The sequence below is a fragment of the Ictalurus punctatus genome, chromosome 3 (assembly GCF_001660625.3).
Source record: "Ictalurus punctatus breed USDA103 chromosome 3, Coco_2.0, whole genome shotgun sequence".
NCBI classification, from domain to species: domain Eukaryota; kingdom Metazoa; phylum Chordata; class Actinopteri; order Siluriformes; family Ictaluridae; genus Ictalurus; species Ictalurus punctatus.
The window spans coordinates 28,245,171-28,267,799 of record NC_030418.2 but is presented as its reverse complement, the minus strand read 5'-3'; the positions used below and the strand labels follow the sequence as shown (position 1 = coordinate 28,267,799).

The window sequence follows — 22,629 nt, the reverse complement described above, 5'->3', positions numbered from 1 at the left end:
AATGCTGCAGCAATAGCAAGTGCCAATAACGTGGTCTTCCTTTTTTATTTACTATTCAGTTACTATTCAGACATCCCACCCCGACGCCATTAACAGTGTGGCAACAGTGGCATCCATTTAACAATTTTAATAAATATAGTCATTTACACTCAGTTATTACTGCATCCTGTTAATGTACAACAATACTTAGGTGCAAATAGTATCTGACCTACAAGACATTGTGCCCAGGGGCCTCTGAATTCTTAATCCAGGCCTGCCCCTGCAGCTGGGAATCAATTAAGGGAAGAAATTAATTAATTTGTTGTGTGTATTAGCACTGCATTACTGCACAGTAGTGGCCAATGTAATGCTACCTATTTGTTACATTTTAGGCTAATTTTATTAAAAATAATTTGAGAGGGCTTGGCTATTTAAATAAATTGTCATTGTCCTTTTCATCTGGCTCTGAGACCCCCAAAAGTTTTTCTTCTATATAGCCCATTAAAAATACAGTACTGACAAGCTAACTAGGGATTATTCCAAGCATGTATTTCTGTGTTCAACCAAATGTGCATGACTGAATGTCCAGCTAGCAACATTTTTGTGAGTTAAGACATGAAGTTATCCGCTTGACTTGAACAAAACACGTGTAACTGTCTAAAATGACAAACTTCTCCTTTATTAGTATCAGCAAGAAAATGTAAATTATTGAGGAACATTAGTTCAGTGGAAATATATTTTTTCACACACTTTTTTATTGTTATTTTTTTTAAACCTTAGGTATACATAAGATTTGGCTAAGCAGCAAAATTTGCTTTATGGATTATTATACATGAAAATGTCAAATACACATTTAAAGTAGCCTACAAAAACAATCAAATGTTTTTGGTGTTTGGTGAAAACATAAAGGAGGATAGATTATCTGGCATATTTATGTTTATGTTAAACTGCAGGCAAGACAATATTTTACTTTATTATAATTCACAACTGAAAATTTTTATCTCATCTGAGGCAGATAAGGACAAGTGTTTGTCAGTGCAGAAAGATGGGTATTTACAAAATCATCTTTGGTCCACTGTCATCATCTCTCCTTACCATGTCCCATTGTCCTGATTTCTTATCATCATTCTCCTCGTCCTGAGAAAATGCCTCTCCCTCTGTCTGTTTCCTCATTTCTTTACTTTGTCTCTTCCCAAGTTCCCTCATCACACGTGGCATGAAGTTGACTAAGAACAGAAGGGAGGAGATACATAGCAAACAGAAGACAGCCCCAACTCCAAATACTAACTCTCGGTTTGCAATTTTCCCTCCTCCATTCTCAACATCAGGAGAAAAATCCACTGCATTTTCTTCATGGTTGGGTGTCAACACTGCCCGCTCCAAATCATCCCAGGCAATCATGTAATTGCTTGTATTTTCATCATAGTTAGTGGACTTAGGGGTTGCTTGTTCCTGTTCAAAGTTACGATACACATTTGTGTCTAACTCTGAAAATGTATCTGATGCATCGGTCATCTCAAAGTCAGAATCTTCACTTTCTAGAGGCCAGAAGTCTGTATCTAGGTTCACCCTTATCCAGCCTGATCCTTTGGCCAGTCTCTGAGTCCAACCTCTCTCTTTGATATCATCCATCTCAATGTGGGTAGACACGAGCTCACAGGTGGAGACCAGAAGCTCTGCTTTCACAAGTGGCCCTCCACCATCTCCTTGTGCAAGGACACGCTGCAATGGGGCAGGTGTTATTGCAACCACAGACTCAGCCAGTGAGGATAAATGTAGAGAGAAAGGTATTTCACTAAATGCAGAGAGCAGATTGGCAGTGTCATCACCAAACTGTAGCCAAACACTAAAAGAAGCTTCCTGAGAGACAAGGGTAATTGGGAAAAAGAAACAAATAAGTGCAATTGTAGAGAAAATTATAGAGTGGGAAGACAGAGAGAGAGAGAGAGAGAGAGAGAGAGAGAGAGAGAGAAATTTGTCATAGAGAAATCAATCTAGATTTTCAATGACTGTGGTTGGAGTGTCACATGGTCATGTTTTTTATTAAGACATTTGAAAAAGGGTCTTCAAGATTATGACACAAGCTCAGTTTTGTAAATGTCACTTACTACTACTAGATATTCTAAATCACTTGTATCTGCTTGTACAAAGGTAACAACTGAAACTATGAGTACTTACTTGTCCGTGGTTATAGAGTGTGTTATAAGAAGTCACAGTTGCTATGATGACAGAAGGATTTGAAGAGCTTGATTTGACCGACAGACCAAGACCACCCACTAAATGTACAGAAAGGTCACCAGGGGCCACAGGTTCAGAGGTCACAATGACATCAGCAGTGCCAAGCACCCCATCCCACTGACTAGATATCACCTGAGAAAGAAGGAGAAAGTTCTGTATAATTCTCTAAAATTAGTATAATGAATTTACCCAAAATGCAATAATAATGTCATAAGAATGTTGTATGTTTCATGGTCAATTTTTAGACTTATATTTGTAGATACTAACATTTAGTGAAGTAAATCCAGGCTCTAATCCAATTACATAATTTTGCTCATGAAGAGCTGCGACACGAGAGTTCTCTATCCTCAGGCAATCATGAACCAGGTCTGTTACATCCACAAACCAGTCCGGTGATCCAAGCATGTAGGTAAGTTGTCCCTGGGCTGACTGGGCACTGAATTGTGCAAGAATCTGTACAGTGGCCCTTTGATAAACTGGAATGCATCTGAAAGAGAAAGAGGAGGGCAGACAATAGGAAAAAACACAAAGGAAGACCATTTTAGTTATGCTAATTTTGCTTTCTAAATATACCAGAAACAGCTTGAGGTTAATTGCCAATAGGTCAGTAACATGATTGGGTAATAAAAGAGTATCTTAGAGACGCAGAGTCTTTCAGAAGTAAAGATGGGTAGAGGTTCACCAATCCACAAAAAAAATGCATCTACAATTTGTGGAACAATTTCATGTTAATGAGATCAACATGTTCCTATAATGTTCCTCAACGTAAAATTAGAAGACTATGAATATCTCATCATCTACAGTACATAATATCATCAAAAGATCATGAAAAGAAGAAGCCATATGTGAACATGATCCAGAAATGCCATTGTCTTCTCTGGGCCAAAACTCATTTAAAATGGACTGAGGCAAAGTGGAAAACTATTCTGTGGTCAGACTATTCTGTGGTCAAATCGAAATTTGAAATTCTTTTTGGAAACCATGGACGCTGCATCCTCCAAACTAAAGAGGACTAAAGAGGAGAGGGACCATCCGGCTATTTATCAGCACTCAGCTCAAAAGCCTGCATCTCTGATGGTATTTGGTGCATTAATGCCAATGGAATGGACAGCTTGCACATCTGTACAAAAATGGTACACTTCCTCAGTTTAAACATTTTATATGTTTTCTATGTTCTACTGTGAATAACATATGGGTTTATGAGATTTGCAAATCATTGCATTTTGTTCTTATTTACATTTCACACAGTGTCCCAACCTTTTTTGGAATTGGGGTTGTAATACTGGTGTATTTTAAGACACTTAATCATTGTTTCTTAAACTTGTATATTTATTATTCCAAGGATTGATGTGTACCTGCTGTCTTTGTAGTAGCTCCAGCCCTTAATGGGGCTCAGGACAGTGTCAGAGAGAGAGATACGGAGAGGAACTACTGGAGCCCACACAGATAGGCATAAAGAACCTCTGAGCATGCCAAGAGAAAACTCCACCTCTACACAGGTACTGCCCACCCCGGATTCACTTCCATCAACATAAGCAGCAGAGCAATCACTTGATACCTGTAAAAATGAGTCCTGCATTGTAAGCACATGCAAGATATCAGCATATTTAAAGCATATACCTACATACACCTCACAGCTAATGTAGCCTCACAGATAGTTAATTTTATTTGCTGTAATGTGCTCTTTAAAAGTATCGATTTACCTTGACAATGTCTTCATTGGCTGATTGACAGTTTACTGCTGCGGTAATATCTAATACTTTGCCATCCTGCCCAACCGCTAGTACTATGACTGGGAGGGAAACTGGTTTGCTAGACAAGATGGCTGTGTTCATTATTGTGTTGCTCTGTTAATGTATGAAAAATAAAGAGTACAATGATTTAAAGCCTTTCATAACAATTATCAATTCAGGTTATGCATGAAACCCAAAATCACAAATATGTTCCAGTGGATTTTACAGGCCCTTAACTATCAACAAACCCTAGATCCCCAGCCTTATAGAAGACAATGGAATAAGCCCAAGAAGACATTTCCTCCACTTTGAGGATGTTTGACGTGGGTAACTAGCTATAGTCTATGCTACATTAGTAACTTACCACTGTGATGGGAGCAATGCCCACTATCTCTCTGTCCACAAAGGAGAAGAAAGTTGTTACTGCCCCATGTGTTGAAACCAGTCTGTTGTACATTGTGTCCTCCACCCACCAATTTACTGGAACTGTCATTGCAACTCCAAAGCTCCTGTATAAGCCTTCAACTGAGAGACAGGCCACCAGTTGCAGAGCCGAGGTGCTGAGCGAGGTGATGGAGAGATAAATCAATAAATAAATTGAATGATCTGAGATTTAACAAATAGTTGACCATAAATTTAGATTGTATAATTGCAACTTTTTCACTCAGAAAACTCAGAATATACTGCACAGAACTAAAAAAGGAAATAATGTAGTCAAAGACCAAGCAACATTAAAAACTGCATATCACTGCTAGCACAATACTACATTCTAATCTTTTGAATTAATTTCTCAGAGAAATATATATATTGGAAACTTTACACATTCACACTATTACATTATAAAAGCTTTAAACCTTACCCACTTATGTCCCGAACAATACCAGTTCTGTGAGAGATTATGGAAATTGTGTCATGTTTGGAGCCTGATGTCTTCTCCACTTTAACAGCCCACAGGTGAGAGATTTTGTTTGGATGGGCTTGTAGTGACAGCAACCCTTTCTTCACTTTAAGCCTGAGCAAAAAAAAAAAAAAAAGCATTGCAGCATTGACCGTAAATTTCCAGACTGAAAATTTGATTGATCTAATATGTGTGATTCTAAAGATAATCAATCGTACTTCACAATGAGGAAATCTCTACTAAAAGTCGCCCTTAGATTTAATGAGACTCCAACTGGTTGTCCAGCTCGCACAGGCCCCTTGTTATAGTAAATCAGTACATCTGAATTCAGCCATAGCTCATCCTGTTCAAGTTCATTGGAGCAGGAAAAACCTTGCATTGTTTTGTTACTTTTGGTTTCTTTATCAGGAAGAGCCAGAGATGCAATGTAGTACAGTTTTCTCTGTGACTGTTTGTCTGCAACACATATAGGAGGTGACATCTTGTGGTTGGTTTCACTGCCAAAAGAAGAGTAGTAGAGCTGGATCATATCAGTAAGGATTCCAGGTTTCGCCTTTAGAGATGCTGGGAAGTTTGGTCCCCATGGGCTGTGGTTACGGGATCGGGGTCTGTTTGGATGGCGTTGTCTGAATCTTTGGCTCTGGTGTGGTTGAACCATCTGATCAGGCTTAAACCAGTCTTTGGGTAAAGTCAGGGTGACCACACACAACCCTAGAGGAGGCTTTTGATGAACATGGTGCAGGGGACAGATATTGGAAAGGAAAAACAACACAAGTATAAAAGAATGTTATCTTTTTATATTACAGTTTTATTTTTTGAATAAAGCTGTCAATACAGTTCCATGACTCTGTGACATTGTGGCTTCTGTAGCAGATCCTCTATTGTGGCTTATCTAATCATTAATTTGTGTAAATTATTTAGCTGAGGAGAAACCAAAGACTAGCTACAGTGCTATAGGTATAAGTTCAGAAAGGGGAGAGCTTTCAGCAGGCTTTCATAGATCTTTCAACTCTATGGTCTAATTTTTCATCTCAATGTTCTAATTAGTGAACTGCCAACATGGCTTGTTTAGATATAAGTCAATGACAAATACAGAATGTTTATAGACAAATGTATAATGAAGTTTGTGTTTATTATCTGCATCAAATTCAAAAATGACATCTTTCCTCTGTTCAGTGGCAATGGCGTTAGTCAAAAGCAGCAATGTACAATACCAATATGAATTGTCTTACATATTTCTAGTCATAAACTAAACCTAATTGGTTAAGCATTAAAAGGTAACATCATTCAGTTATGTTATTTGCTCACAGAGATCTTTTTTAAGCAAGGAATTTTATATAAAGCTTGCCCTGAATCTTTAGCAATACCTGAGCAATGCAGGATGCTTTCTGTTCTTCTGTCTGTTTGAAAGCATGAAGGCTCATACATGTTCTTCTGCTTGAGTCACCTTTCATGTGGAACAACACTCTGACTGTAAAACCTTCCCCTCGTTCAGCTTCCCACTTTTGTTCAACTGTTTTGGAAAGCAGGTATGCGACGGGAGGTACAGAAAACGGAGCTAAAGGTTCAGAAACAAGCTGGAGAAAAAAGAAAAACAAGGGAAGATGAGTGATGGGCAAATACCTCTTTCAAACTCAGTAAAGGTTGAAATGAATTATATTTGAATATTGTAAATGTACCTGAGTCACAGAGTAAGGACCAAAAGTAGCATGGAGGACTGGTTTAGAATCAGTTCCTACAGGAGGCATAAGCAGCAGAGACTGCGTAAAGGAGAAAGGGCTGGAGTTGGTGAAGAGGAGGCTCAGATCAGCCTGAGACACATTGAGAGAGTGCCATGGGGGAAGGACAGAGATTTGGACTGGGAGGGAGAGAGAAGGTGGAGGCTGGGTCTGGGCTTGAGTTTAAGGAGGTGGAGGGAATAGAAAAATTGGAGTTCACATTGGTATTGATAAGATAATTAAACTCATATTTTTAGTAAAAAATTTGTTGCAAAATGTTGAATCTTTCTACTAACTCCACCAAATTTAAAATCTCAGTGCTATATCTGAGTTGTGGATGTATAATACTATAAATATATAGTGTCCGCAAACCGGCAAAGAGACTCTATTGGGCCCATGAGAAATTACCTTAATTTCATTAGTCTTTGGATTATGCCTCACAAGTAAACACAGAATAATTACATGTTATTTTTAAATGTTAAAATGTACCATGAATTCATTTTTCTTTGTACAGCCCTAGTAAATTCAGTCATGGAATTCCTGGAATGCCACTGGTTTAAAGTCTTTTAATAATTTCACTTTCAACCTAATTATGGCTTTGAGGAACCAAATGCTGGCAATCCAACTACACACAGCCTGAGAGGAGTCTTTGAGTGAAATTGGAAGAGAGAACAGATACCAGACAAAAAAACTGACATAAAGGAAAATAATATATCAAATGCAATGAGGACATCATGACAAACAGTAGGATCTTGTCAAAACAATCCATTAATTTCCTCCATAAAATTCATGTACATGGTAATCATGGTAAATTTGGATTCATTAAATGAACGGAAGCAGACACTTACAATATGAATGGAAGCAAATGTGGTTGTTATGTGTGAATAATTTTTTTTTTAACTTACAGAGCACCACAAAGCAGCAAAGGATTATCAGTTTCATGGTCAGTGAGCTACATAGCGCTCCAAAGATTCCAAACACAACCATCACTTCATCCTTAAAACAACATGAAAAAAAATTATCCTTCCAATCCAACCCTATTTGTAAAAATTCTACAAATTTTTGTCATATATTCCTGAATTTAGTTTTGCTGCAAAATCACAAAATATTTGGTAATTATATTGCAGAAAATGGATAAAGGATCACAGTGAAGAGTTATTGTATGGTTATTCTGGCTGGAGCAGTTAAGAATGAATTTATTTTCTTACCTCATTTGCTTGGTGTCTCCAGAATGTGAAATAGTCATAGAACGTAAAACGTAGAATTTTGGCCTCTTCCATCAGGCATCTTGACTAATTTAAAAGCATTTTCTCTGTGGCATTTATATTATATATTATCTTCTCTCACTATGATACTGAGTTATACAGCACCCTTTTGCCCGTGCTTCCAAAATGTCTAGTTTTGTTAAAAATGATTTTGGAATTAGTTCTCTCCATTTGTTAATAGAGCGGTTTAAGTTTTTGTCTTTCTAATTCTCATTGATCTATAGCGCTTGTGCGCGCGCTCGCTCGCTCTCTCTGTCTCTCTCTCTCACTCACACACACACACACACACACACACACACACCAGCACAATGGAGATTTATTCATTTGAAATGGTAAATAATCCTCTAATACAAGGAAACTGTGGCTCCTCCAGAGTGAAGATACACTTAATAAATCCAAAGCTAAATGAATCTTTTAAGTCACCTATTGTCACCATCATGTTCATGTTTCAAAAGTTATTTATGTGATTTACAGTGAGTGGAAGTAAGAATTGTGACACTTTTGTCTTTGTTATTTAATATACTTCCAGTATATATCCACTTCAAATTTACATGCATAATGTATTTTGACTTTGGACTTATTAATATGTATAAACAAAGCGTAAACTAAACTGATAAGAATATATATATATATATATATATATATATATATATATATATATATATATATATATATATATATATATATATATAAAGTAGCCATCATGCTAAAGGTGAAGGAGCTTCCTGAAGTTCTCAGGTACAACGACCTTATATATCCCAGTCACTACAAATGTACTACATTGTCACTACAATAATACGTACGTGCAAAGTTCATGGTACTGCAACGAATCATCTCCGGATAGGTGCACCACACAAGAATTCACAACATGCTCTCAGACTAATTATTAGAAACACCAGCAGTCACTCAAGAAGAGTTGCAGAATGACCCGAAAGCAGCAGGAACAACAGTTACACAGAGCACAATATGCAGTGAACTGCACCACAATCATCTCTGTTCCTACAACCCACGCAAAACTCCTCTGCTGAAACAGAAGCACAGAGATGCATGTTTAAAAGCATCTAGACAAATCAGAACTTTTCTGGAACAATATACTCTGGTCAGATAAAACAAAAATTAAACAATTAGGAAGCATCTGGCATTGTTTATGGAGGATTTTTAAATTGCCAATCTATCAGAGGGACCCTTGTAACCTTGGGGAATTGAAGACGATTTGGAATGGGCCAAACCTGAACCTGTTGCAAATAGCGCATTACGTAGATGTCTCGAAGCTGTAACTGTAAACAACGGCTGTGCAACAAGGTACTAATGTTATTCATGTGTGGTGTCAATGTTTTTTCCCTATTCATTTTGTTTTTTAAAACATCTTTGTGTATGCATGTTTTTTTTTTTTCTTCATATTTATAAGTGCAAAATCAAAAGACATTAGGTGGGTAAATTGGAAGTAGAAGTATATCAAATAACAAAAACAAATGTGTCTGAATACTTATTTCCCACCACTGTAATTGAACAAATATAGATATCAATTAAATTTTAATCTTTTAATGTTTGATTTCAGTTGGAGGTTAGTAAGAGGGCAAAATAATGCATGATATGTTAGTCATACTCCTGTTAGCATGTTGTGTGTATAGCCAACTGAATTCAGATAATGTCTTCTCCATTAAAAGGAAGGTGAACATTCCTATTTTACCCTTATGTACACTATTCACCCTCTTTCCCCCTAAAAAAAATCTCATAATAACAGGATTGAGTAGATAAGAGAAGTACCTAGCTATGTCAATAACATTGTACTTAAGGACAGTGTTCGTAAGCCTACATGTGACCTAAATAAGTCCTATATAACAACTGACATGAATCTACTTCTAATGGGTATCAACGGTCATGAAAAATGTTGTAACACTTTACATAAGCGCTTTTTCATAGTGCTACATTATGCCAATATAAGCCCTTTCAAACACCTGACATAAACCTTAATAAACATTTATAAGGAGTTTTTAAAATAGGAGTTAGTTGATATATTTAATGACAGTTGGAGTGAGTTTGACGTTTTATTTTACTTATGTAAGAATAAGCCTTTATAAATGCTTATGCAGTTTCATCTTAGTTTATGTAGCCTTATGAACACCGGCCTTAAGTGACGGGTTACCAAAGAGGAGGTCAGAATATTCAGATTTAGATTCACTTCAGCTCAGTGATAGAATAGAAAGAGATTAGAGACAAAGAGCTTAGTATAAACCTATAACATTAAACCACACAAAGCATCCACGCACTCAGGATGTCAGACTATCGCAATCATTCTCCCACACACACCAACACACTGATAAACACAGATGTCTGCTGCTTATTCCTTTGTTCATATGTACTATACCGCCATGCTTTTGGTGCCTCTTAACTAAAACTGCACAACAAACATTTTTTTTAATCTATATGGCACCTTTGGTCTTGTTAAAAAAAAAAAAAAAAGAAAACAACATATTTAAACAATTAAAGCATAAGAACATACAACTCATATTTGTGTTGCAGTACATGCATGGAAGGAATGGATGATGGATGGATGTGGTGGAATTTATTCGCAGTGCTAATCTCTAGATGTAATCTGTTGTCGGCTGTCATTGTGCTCTGCTGCAACCTCATTCAAACTATAGCGATAATCCGCTTTTCTGACTTGAGGATGAGGAAGAGATGGCACTGATCCAACCATTATGTGTTTTAGGTACATTGCCATTAAAGAAAAGTTATATTCGTTCACAATAATATAACTGCTGTTGTAGATACATATAGAAATTGCACTATCCAAGTTCAAATAAATTACAGGAAGCTGGAAAAAATTGGAAATTTACATTATAAAGTAGTCTAGGGGTCCCAATGCTTTTCTGGGCAATCTGGTTTCCTCCCCCAGTCCAAAGACATGCATTATAGGCTGATTGGCATCTCTAAATTGTCCATAGTGTGCGAATGGGTGTGTGAATGTGTGTTTGTGAATGTGGCCTGCAATGGGTTGGCACCCTGTCCAAGGTGTACCCCGCCTTGCCCCCCCCCCAACCCCCAGGAAAGACTCCAAGCTCCCTGCGACCCTGTGTAGGTTAAGTGGTACAGAAAATGGATGGATGGATGGATGGATGGATGAATTGTGATTATACATACACCAATTTCTCCTAAAAAATTTTAAAGCATTTTTCAAAACAAAGTATTTTTATAAAAATTATTTTAGTGACGTCACACAGAGTCATGGTGTATCTACAGCAGCCTTTTTTACTCAAAAGGTCTTGAAATATTATAGGGCACACAGTGGCTTAGTGGTTAGCACGTTTGTCTCACATCTCCGGGGCTGAGTACTCAATTCCCGCCTCCAGTCTTTGTGTACTGAGTTTGCATGTTCTACAGCAATGTGTATCTGCAATTCATTATGAAATGATAAATAATTAATTATATATACCCTAATTTCTTTTGATGTTATACAGTCTTTTTAAGTTATTTTAGTCACCTCACACATATGTGTATCTGCACCAAAACACATTTTCTCTGTGTGTACAAGTGTTTATGATATAATATACATATAAACAGATACATGGGAAAGATGCTGAAGCACAAACATACATTTACAATTATCTATTAAAAATATCCTTAACCAAACATCTCTCTCTCAAAAGTCTTACATGTTTCAGTATTCATAATGCTTTATATCAACAATGTCAACAAAAGTTAATTTAGTTGGCTAAGCTGAGGATGGAAAAGGATAAAGGGAATCAAGAAAAGCCTGCTCAACAATATGTAACATGATTAGAAAGGAAGGAAGGAAGACAAGAAATAGAAAAGAATGGACTAAGTGAAGATAAATGAATGAGAGAAATTTCTGCCCTGAAAGAATCAGATGAAGGAGCTCTGCATATTTTTAGAGCAAGAGAGAGAATGAAAGACAGAAATAACACAAACAGGAAGTTAGTCCAAACACGACAGGAAACCACAGCGCTGCAAAGCTGTGCATTCATATTCCTCTGCCTGTCTCCCATCATCACCTGCTCTCTCTCACACCCCCCCCGACCCCCCCCCCCCCCCCACCCAAATTCAAACAATGGGAATCATGCTCAAACACACACACACACACACACACACACACACACACACACAGAAAGAGAGAGAGAAAGATTCATAAAGCTTTATTTATAAAATAAAAATAACACTTTACATTAGGGTTCACTTAACTAACGTTATGCAACACATAACAGTATTAGTTAATAAAATAACTAAACACTTAAACTTAAGTCAAATAATACTAAATAAGCCAAATATTCAACACCTGATTAAATCATTGTTCATACCATCACGGAATAGCACTGTACAATATGAACCAACACCTTAATTAACATGTTCGTGTTTGATAACTGGTTAAATTGAGAACTGAGGTTGAAAAGCAGGTTTCAATATTTGCACTTGGAGAACAGATTTCAGGAAGCTATCAACATATAGCATCATGCTATAATTGATTTGTTTTTTACTAATTTATGGGGATTTATTTTTGTCTTATTGTGAAGAAACAGTCAACGCAAACAGTGTATTTCATTAGCAATTTAACCAAAAAATCAATCAATACACATGTAAACTTACTTTGTTAACAGTACTTATGGTTTATTAATGCTGGCGTTCATAGTTTGTTTATGTTGACTATCGCAGTAAATAATGTTAGTTACAGGAACCTTAAAGTAAAGCATTACCACATAGTTATTTAAACACTTCACTTTACATATTCAATCTCTATAACAGAATGCATTAATTAAACTCAAAATAGATACAATCTAAACAACATAACAATAAGAGACAATACAATAAACTATTAATAGCTCACAGTAATAACAAGCAGATAAAGAACAATTTTGTTTAGGTTTATGAATCAATCTCAGGTCAAAAAAGTAAACCAATAAATAAACAAGACTCTTTAGCATGCCATGTGGAACTAGTTTTCTCAGAAACATTACAAATTTATGTATTGTAGCAAATCAAATAAGTAAAACCCAATAAATTAGTAGCAAATTTATGTATTCAAAAATCAATAGTGATGGAATATTTGGGTGCAGATGAAGTAAAAGGCTAGCTAACACAACAAAATATACATTATTCTGAAGTTTGGCAAAATTTAATATCAGACTGGTTGCTATGAGTACCATGTTGATCTTCACTTAACATCTGAACCTTCAAAAGAAGTATTTTCACAAACTTCTACACTGTACGAGAGGAGTTTAACCGCCATATGAGTCGTAGTCACTGTTCCTGTTCGACGATGGCTCTCGGCTGGGATTTACCGTAAGTCTTTCCAAACCTGGCAACACATAAAATTCTAATTGTATCAAAGTGCCAGTGTGTGTGAGTGAGCAGAATTTAGGTAAATGTCTAAATGGACAAGACGCGAAATCATTAACAGTAACTGACCTATATACTCAAGTTACTGTACTTCTATTTTGTAGTACTTGTATTTATGATTTTCTTTCACTTAAGACTTCACATTTACTCGCTACATTTCAAGAAGAAATAGATTGGGTACTTTATAATCTACATATTTCTGGAAAGCTTCTATCAGTTGACTTTTTGTGACAACAAGAACAGGGGGTCGAATGATTCCTTGTTGTGAATTTCTATATTTCATGTGTGGACGGTTATCTGTACACTCACAAGCCAGCATAAAGGAGGTATACACTGAGAAACGACTGAGAAAAAACAACCTTAGATTATTATTTGCAGTGACAAGCATACAGCCTAGTTTGCACTGTCAGAATTATCATGCTAGCTAGCATATGAGCCATTTGGGATGCGCCTGTAGCTGTCCTTAGTTTCGCTTAGTTAATGTTTGCAGATGTTCCTTGGTTTCTTGGTCAGAAGTGCACTAATATACTGTCAGCAAATTCAGGTTTTTAATTATGAATTCTGAATTAAAACACACTTTAATTCAAGTAAAGAACACGGAGGAACTGTACTATTATTTGAGTAAGGATTTTGCGTACTCCTACCAATTCTGCTAACAACGACTCACTACCGGATGCAGTTTGCACAGTCAGTTTGCTAAGGTTTGCAAAATTATGCTGCCTAGTTTAACTTTACGATTCATCTGCTCTTCTGTGTGACTACTAATGCTATGAAAAATAATTAAAAGTGTTTGACTATGAAGAGCAGTAAAAAAAAAAACTGAATCTGTGGTGAACTTGTGGACCTGTCTGACTTGTTTAATTAAGCTGGACTATATAGCTACAAAGTTAATCATTATATTAAAAGTGGTCTATTATTTAATGTGTTTTCATTAATGACATAAAAAGAGTTCCACTATTAACCCCTTTTTATGGAAAAGGAATGTCTGAAAATGTCTATTCTGCTGATTGATTAATGCAGAAAGCATAAACATTATATCTGATTCTCAAATCATCCATCAGCAAAAAGACATTTGCACAGCATGGTACATTCTTCACGTCCTACAATTATTGCACTTTTCACTATTTATGTAATGAATGATTCAAGATTCAAGAATTTAATGTCATTGTGCAGTAGGCCCACCCTCTGGATGCTGCATAAAAGTAAGTAAATTGAAAAAACCCCCACAATATCTAAAAAATACTCAAGAGAAAAAAAAGTACTATTAAAAAATAGTCAAGCATTCAGCACCTGTGCATTGTCCTGGATACTGGACTGTGATTTTGGACACTCAATATGATATTTTTATGCATGTGTACAGTTATAAAAATTTACCTGCTTTAACTGATCACCAGCCTTTGCCTCAAGACTAAGTAGAGGTCTCTCTGTGTGTGTGTGTGTGTGTGTGTGTGTGTGTGTGTGTGTGTGTGTGTGTGTGTGTGTGTGTGTGTGTGTGTGTGTGTGTGTGTGTGTGTGTGTGTGTGTGTGTGTGTGTGTGTATACACCTACCAGGATAGGACTGCCGCTTCATTGTATTGTTATTGGGATAACTGGCCTGCCCTCTATGGTAGGACACTAAAAAAAAAAAATTAAAGCGTGAAAGATATTGAGTGTTCTCACCTCTGCAAGACTGTTCTCGTGTGTGTGTGTGTGTGTGTGTGTGTGTGTGTGTGTGAGACAGAGAGAGAGAGAGAGAGAGAGAGAGAGAGAGATGACTCACCACTCTGAGTCTGTGTTGGGCCGATCCAACGATTCTGCCGCTTCTGTGAAACTACAGTAAATTAAATAAAGACAAGTTAACCATATATTGTATATGTTAATGCTGCACCAATATATCAAAACTTGTATTAAGTAAAAAAGTATTTACAGTGAACACAAACAATTATTACCCAGTAAACTACTAGGAGACATTGACAGGTACATGCATTCCTACTAGTTCTTAACTGTAGTAACTGAATAAATTGTTGTTTTTAGTAGATACAAAATCAGGTGCTTTATGATGAATAAATGAATAATAACTTGGGGGTTAAAAATGTAAATTAAAGTTTCCATGACTCACATCTCTTGCGGACAGCTATGTATGTTGGCTGTGCAAATCGACATAGAAGGACGGCAATGATCAGTGTCAGTAACAAGCCTGTTATTACTTTATAGGCCACCAGTTCTTTGCTGTCTACATCTGAGAAACAGAAATACAGTGGTTACTGTAAATACAGTGTACAAAATTATTCTGTAATTTCATTGCATGTTACACACACACACACACACACACACACACACACACACACACACACACAGAGTAAACACATACACACACACAGAAAACACACACACACCTACACACACAGAGAGAAAACACACACACACACCCACACACACACACACACACACACACACACACACACACACACACACACACACACACACATACATACCTTTGCAAGTAAGGAGTATTATTTTGCACTGAATGTCACTGGTTGCAGTTAGGTTTTCATGGATCATATAACCAATCTTATAACTGTTCCTGAAACCAAGGAACTCTCCACATCTCCTCTCCTCACATAACTCATTACCCAATTCGGTGTTTGTAATTTTGTCATTGTTGGAACACAGATACGTTGTTCTTTGTGTGAAATTGATGAAGAAGTGTATGTAACCCTGACACGGGCTGGTCTTCATCCATTTCACCTTTATCCTGCCCACTGCAGGTGGCAGTACTGCAGTGTTGGGCTTATGGATGGTTTGGGGTTCACTTGTAGTTTCAGGAGGAGTAGAATAAGTAGGTGTAGAAACAATTTCACTGATTTGCGAACTTGTACTTGTGGCTGTAACAGAAATCATAGAGACCCTGAGGTTATTAAATATTGCAAGTAAACTGAGAGGTAAAACCTATTTTACATAGTACTTTGTAATGGTTATTAGAGTGGCTTTAGGTTTGAAATTGGACACACACACACACACACAAAAAAAAAAAAACAGTTGCCATGAAAGTGGTTAAGACTCATTGCTAGTGTTCAGAAGATTGTGAATTAAAATTACAGTATTCCCAGAGGTGGGAGATTTGTGTCCCACTGTTGATACATTTATAAATATGTATGTAAAGTTAGGGAAAGGATGTACATTACAACAATCTATGTACATGTTTCAGATAAATAACTTCAAGTATTAATAGAACTTATCTAGATCATTTTGTCTGTCCCAGCCCACTATAACTACACTTTACTGTACCTTGATATATAATCATTAGAACACTTCAAAAATCTTATTATTTTTGTATAAATGTGTTAATCCATTTGTTTGAAATATTCTTTTCCATGAGTCTATTATAGGTTATGAAAAATATTTTCACAGTGCACAAAACATTCACTCAACCCTGTTACTTGAACACACTCACATCCCATAAGTCATATTTGGATGTTTCATCATCCAGATTTCTTTATGATTCCCCCCTTATGATATATATATATATATATATATATATATATATATATATATATATATATATATATATATATATATATATATATATATATATATATATAAAATTATGAATAAAAAAATTTATGTAGTACTCACACCAGCAGCAAGGATGTGAGTTATCCACATTTTACGTATTTGCCAATTCTATGCTAAAAATCTCAACCCTGTTACGTTCAACCTTGTTACTCATTTAAGAATAAAATGCATCCATTGCCAGCAAAGAAACCATGAAAAGAATTAGACACTGTTGCCTGAGATGGGTTAACACAAGGTTAAATGCATGTTTTCTCAGATTCAGTGTTGAAAAACTATAACAATAAATATTACAAGAGGTGAATGGAATGCCAATTGTGCAATCATCATCCCTGAACAACTCAGCTCTACACTTTGATTGGAGTCGTAAGTGAATTAAGCTTGCAAAATGATTAAATGTAAATTCTTTAAAGGATCATCTTCACAATACACACTGCAAAGGTTTTGATCATCCCTTATTATCATTTGTGGTTAAACTCAAAGAAATGTTTTCAATTTAAATACTCTAGAACTAGAAAATCAAAGTGAGAAAAGGGTGTACGTGAACAAAATGTTTGCAACATTATATTTTATTTTTTAAAAATATCTGCATCTTACTGGAAAAAGCCGATCTAGATCACGCTGATTAGGCACTTGTAGCACACAACATTTATTTGTCTTAGTTTACAATAACACTTTCAACAGTAAAACAAATCTAGACTTAAAGTAAGTTACATTTGTACAGTAACTGCTTCACTAAACATGTGCACGTGTATTAAAATAAAGCACTCCCAATTAGAATATGTGAGTGGATTATGAAGTCCTTAAATACAAAGATTAAGGTATTTGATGGAATGATTCTTTACTTTTTTCTTTATTTATTTACTAGTGGATAAACTGTTATAAAACATTTTTTGTTATAAAACCTTTTGACTGGCAGTGTATGTGAAAACTCAAATATGAATGCTGTCATAGCGCATCACGATTCAATTGTGTAAATCGCAATAGATTAGAATTCATTTTTAGACATCAGTTCCCACTATGCCACTGACTGAATGTGATAATGTTTTCGTGTCAAAAACACAACTTTCTAAATTATATTTGCTGCTGTTGCCTTATCATGACAAGTTTTAGTAATGCTAGGTCATGACATTTGACAAAATCAACAGTTGCGGCTTTGCCCACATGCTCACATGCACTCTTGCTGTTTTTGTGGATTGCATTTGAAGACATGCTTCATTTTGTAGTTCTTTTCTTTTTTCACAGTGTGGCTTGAACACATTTGCACTGTGCAAACTCAAGCTTTGTAGGCTTTTTGATAGTGCGCTCGAAATCTAGATTGAGCTAATATAACGATTAGCCAGTGGCAAGTTGAAATGACGAACTCATTAACTCTAAATTGACATTGTCATTAATAACAATCGTAAATGCCGTTAAATGCTATATAATATTATTCATATTAAAACACTATGTAATACTTAGGATGTTTCCTAATCATTTTAAGAAGGTATGGCATCAGTCGTGATAAAGCGAACACTAAAATTAATAAATTTTCTGTATTAAATATAATGTTTTATGGGACTTACATAAAATACATAAGATTAAGTACATAAAATCAGCAGATATTGATGTATTTTTTGGTCTTTAAGACAACATTTATAGTTCAGGCACAGTAGATGCAACATAGACAGAATTTTAATTGCTGATATAAAACATTAATCTAGAACTCAGTTATATGAAATTATTAGATTACGTTATGGTAAGATAAAGAATCCAGTAAATGGATCAGAAATGATTATATTAAAAATGATAAATATCCAAAATCTTCTTGTTGTTTTATGTCTAGTAATGCTTAAGTAGACTATCCGTGGGCAAGCGAATCATCTTAGGAAAAATGTCCTTGTGAAAGCTATCATATAATCACTAATAGACCATATAAGAGCACAAGATTAAAACAATCACTTATGTAAATCAGCTATTTAGCCAAGTATCCTTTAAACTATCAAATAAATTCCATGGACCCCCTCAGTACAGATTTATTTTATGAACAAAATACAACTATTCAAATATTAGACACATAATTATATTCTGGCTATATACTGAAGCCATAGATCTCTCATAAAAATCACATAATAAATACATAATAGCAATGATCATGGTTCCCCACTGTAAAAAAAAAAATAAACAAAGAAACAAACAAACAAAAGCAGACCCCTGGACGGCCCCAGACGCACCACTGGTATAGATAACAATATGTTGAGGGAGTGGTGGAAATTGTTATCATTACAACACATTTTAAGCACTTTGTAACTCATTTTGTACACTGACAGAATAACAAAAACCATTTGCAGATTGTGTTTGAAATTTTTCTATGGTAAAAGTACCACAACTGCACAATATCAGTGCATTCAATAGTTAGAAATGGAACAGAAAGATAAAATGTATACACTTTGGCATGAAGGAATTAGTTTTTGGACTATTTTAGTTTTCACTACCATTTTAACTGTATTTATACAAATGCAACAAGTGACAGGGAGAATATGGAATGTGTAGAAAGTGTAATAGTGATTGTGACTGTAAACAGCCAAAGACATTACTGAATCAACTATTAGTTTTACATAGAAAAACTATGTAGTTTTTCCCATTACTTTATGATTACTTTACTCACGATTATGTGATACATGGTTGAGGTTTGCACAGCTATAAACATAAATATGGTTTTAGAATATATATAATCTGAATCCTATAAGGTAGGGCTCTATCTATCCATCCAGGCCTAATTAGAATATTAATATTATCAGAATACTGTGAGATGAAATAAATGATTACACTGGTGTCTGGTCATGATATTTGGCAAAATCAACATTTGCGGCCTTGCTCACATGCATACATGCGCTCTTGCTGTTTTCGTAGATTGCACTTTCGAAGACGACATACTTCATTTTGTAGTTCTTTTTTTTTTTTGAAAGTGTGGCTTGAACACAGTTGCACAATGCATGCTCAGGCTTTGCAGGATTTTTGAGGGTGCGGTCAAAATCTAGATTGAGCTGCGTTAATATAATCATTAGCCAGTGGCAAGTTGAAATGACAAACTCATATTAACTCATAAAATCTAAAATGACATTTAGATGGGACGATTCCTAATCTGTTTTTTTAGAGCAGATACAGGAATTAGTTGTGATTGTAAAGCAAGCAACAAACTTAATGAATCTCCTGCATTAAACATACAGTATTCTTTTATGGGACTTGAAACAGTGCCTTAGAAGTCAAGAATTAGTATCTTTTGAGTTTATGAGGCATATCGATGCACTTTTCCGTCTTTAAGACAACATTTATAGTTCTGACGCAATAGCCGCAACACAATTTTAACTGCTAATAGAAAACATCAGTTTAAAACCAGATGATAAGAAATGATCATAATCGGAATACAAGAAGGTAGGGCTCTGTCCATCTAAAGGCCTAATTAGAGCATTAATATTATCAGAATATTGTGTAGCACACTAAGAAAGATGCTGCCAGAAGATGAAACAGATGGCTACATTGGTGTCTGTCTGAGAACCTCTCAAACATGCTAGCATGTCTAAAGTTAAATGCAGTTCTGCACAATACACACCCATTTCACAAGCTAATATCTGCTTGACATATAAAGTCAGACAACTTAGCAAAATCTGTTTTTGTGGCCCCTGTGGATTCACACAAGTGTCCTTGATCTTGAGCAGAATTCATCGTGGAATATCTCTGAATATTCATTATTTATTATAATCAATGCTCTCGTGACATGGTGTTGAAATACAGATCATGGCCCAAATTGAATAAATATAAAGAATGAAAGTAGTACTCACAGATGGCGAGGGCAGTGGGCATGAGCACCAGCAACAAAACACGGTCCATCAGTAACTGGCAGAAAATATGGAGACACCATTATAACTGAATTCATTCCTTTCGCAGTCAGTCCAAAATTATTGTTTAAAATCTCACTTAAAAATGTAATCTATTGATATGTTTCCTGCACATTTAATTGCTGCATGCTGAGGTGTTATGAATAGTATGCAGAAGTGAAGAAAATGCTTGGTTAAACGAACACAATAGTCAGTAAAAAAAAAAAAACGAACACATTTCAATTTCCAAAACCTCAGACCTTGTGCCTTTTAAATCAGCTTTGTCTTTGAAGAACAAATGAGCTCTTCGTACCTTAAGATACAATCTTCCTGAACCACAGCAAATCAACACCGAGATATTTTGAGGGGTTTGTATCCTGTAATAGGCCCTGATTGTGTGTTTCGTGTTAAATCTTAAAAAGCAGACTGCCTGCTACAGATTCGTTTAAGGCCTAAGCCTCGACTAAGTAGAATAGCTGTACCTTCTGTGAATGAAGGTTTAATGCTGCCTTTACATTTCTGGGTTCTTCAGTGAATTGATCACAGAGTAAAAATTAAAAGTGAGCGGAAACGTGGAGGGAAATGAAACTTAATGAAACTCTAGGACTACAAAGCCTTTTCCTTGTTGAACCGCCATCCTAAAACAGGATTTTAGCTTAAAGTGCATCAGGTGTCAAGAGATACTCAAAAATATATCAAGTTCTTACCTTAGCTGAAAAACACATGAAGCAGTGTATAGAGTAAGCAACACATACAAATGAAGTGAAAGGAAACAGGCAGAGGTGTTAAAACTATCCTTTCTTCATTTCTCCTCCCCCATCATCTCTGTCTAACTCACTCTCTCCATACAGTGCATCTCCACATCTTGAATGTTGCTCTCTGCACGCTGCTCCGCTTCCTCACTTCAAAGGAAGACTAAGAGAAAAAAAATCATAAACTTGAAGAAAAAAGCCATGTAGACTGTAATAAGTGGGTGTTAGCACAGGGCGAGAAATAGTGATGTATTGTCGTGAGTAATTTTATCTGTGTTCATTTTTATACAAACTGTTCCTCGGCTTTTGGTGCAGCCAACGCACAAAGCACTACAGCATCAAAACAAGATGACAGAATGTGAATATTTGTGAATATTTCTTTAGCTTACTTCCTGTTGAGATGACTAACATTCAGGTTTTTAATGGGATGCACATGCTGGGTCTGAGCATTTTCTAGAGGACTAACTTTAATTCTAATGATTGTAAAAATATGAATTCTAATAAATTCTTATAATTCTGCAAATACTTTTATCTTTGAATTTTATCTACGAAATTATCTAAAGGAATACAGTTGGAACCCTGTGCAACACATCTTTCGGTAAGTTTATCGGGAATTTTATCGTTCAAACTCAAATGTTATTTGTCACACACAACCACACAAACAGTACGATGTGTAGTGAAATGCTTTTTTTTTTTCTTTCTATTTTTTATGACTTCATACCAGACTATAATTTCTTTCTTTCTTTTTTTAAACTTGGAGTAAAATGATGATTCATATGTGTATTATAAATCTCAAATAAGCAGGCCCAAGAGTGAGGCCTAATTTTAATGTCAACAAATGACAGTTGACAAATGACAAGGTGAAACACGGAATGCAAATGATGCAAGAGCCTAATACCCAGTCGCTCATCTTTTTTCTTTCATCTTACTATTGCTCATTTCTTCTTTTGTTTATACCCTTTCCCTATCGCCCCTTTCCCCTCCTTCACTCTCTCGGTCTTTGTCAAGCTTCGCTCTGTTGGTTTACCAAGCCGTAGTGGTGTTGAAAGGCCCGTAAATTCTGGTTTGCCAAACAAAAATCCCCACAACACCTCCTCAAATCTCAATTATGATTCAGTTTTCACTGTATTTCAATACATTTGGAAAGTGAGTCAAACTGCCTGTTTTGCTTTGCCTAATTAAATTCATAAAACAAGCCCTTAAACTTAATTTCTCTTAAAGCTTAAAACACTGAGAATGTGCTAACTGTATTTAAGATTCATTATATTCATGTGTTAAAAGT

At 35.7% G+C, this 22,629-nt stretch overlaps 2 protein-coding genes across 3 annotated transcripts; both read right to left on the bottom strand.

The window, feature by feature from the left end:
- Positions 1-639: 639 nt before the first annotated feature.
- tmem132a (transmembrane protein 132A) lies at positions 640-8,393 on the bottom strand. 2 transcript variants are annotated; one of them, XM_047154010.2, is made up of 11 exons: positions 7,472-8,393; positions 6,528-6,742; positions 6,216-6,425; positions 5,067-5,569; positions 4,810-4,962; positions 4,315-4,510; positions 3,921-4,064; positions 3,573-3,775; positions 2,485-2,704; positions 2,158-2,349; positions 640-1,839 (listed from the first exon to the last, which is right to left on the bottom strand). In XM_047154010.2, the coding sequence occupies exons 1-11, from the start codon at positions 7,551-7,553 to the stop codon at positions 1,033-1,035; spliced, it is 2,925 nt and encodes a 974-aa protein (XP_047009966.1). In that variant the 5' UTR covers positions 7,554-8,393; the 3' UTR covers positions 640-1,032. The 2 variants fall into 2 exon arrangements, with proteins under 2 accessions (XP_047009966.1, XP_053535817.1); XM_053679842.1 differs by having other exon boundaries at positions 640-1,701; positions 6,528-7,549.
- Positions 8,394-11,972: 3,579 nt separating this feature from the next.
- Positions 11,973-22,612, bottom strand: LOC108262793 (T-cell surface glycoprotein CD5). The gene is made up of 7 exons (XM_017463124.2): positions 21,303-22,612; positions 20,560-20,614; positions 15,661-16,050; positions 15,285-15,404; positions 14,946-14,996; positions 14,735-14,800; positions 11,973-13,145 (listed from the first exon to the last, which is right to left on the bottom strand). Exons 1-7 carry the CDS (start codon positions 21,318-21,320, stop codon positions 13,066-13,068), a joined length of 780 nt encoding a protein of 259 aa, XP_017318613.1. The 5' UTR covers positions 21,321-22,612; the 3' UTR covers positions 11,973-13,065.
- Between the last annotated feature and the right edge of the window lie 17 nt (positions 22,613-22,629).

Coding starts and splice junctions, on each gene's coding strand:
- LOC108262793 (XM_017463124.2), bottom strand. Junction 14,801..14,945: donor CCCAACACAGACTCAGAGTG/GTGAGTCATCTC, acceptor TTTTTTTTTTAG/TGTCCTACCATAGAGGGCAG. Junction 13,146..14,734: donor GAAGCGGCAGTCCTATCCTG/GTAGGTGTATAC, acceptor ATGTGTTGCCAG/GTTTGGAAAGACTTACGGTA.
- tmem132a (XM_047154010.2), bottom strand. CDS start 7,553: ATGGTTGTGTTTGGAATCTTTGGAGCGCTATGTAGCTCACTGACCATG. Junction 6,426..6,527: donor GTCCTTACTCTGTGACTCAG/GTACATTTACAA, acceptor TTTTTTCTCCAG/CTTGTTTCTGAACCTTTAGC. Junction 2,705..3,572: donor AGCTACTACAAAGACAGCAG/GTACACATCAAT, acceptor TTTCTCTTTCAG/ATGCATTCCAGTTTATCAAA.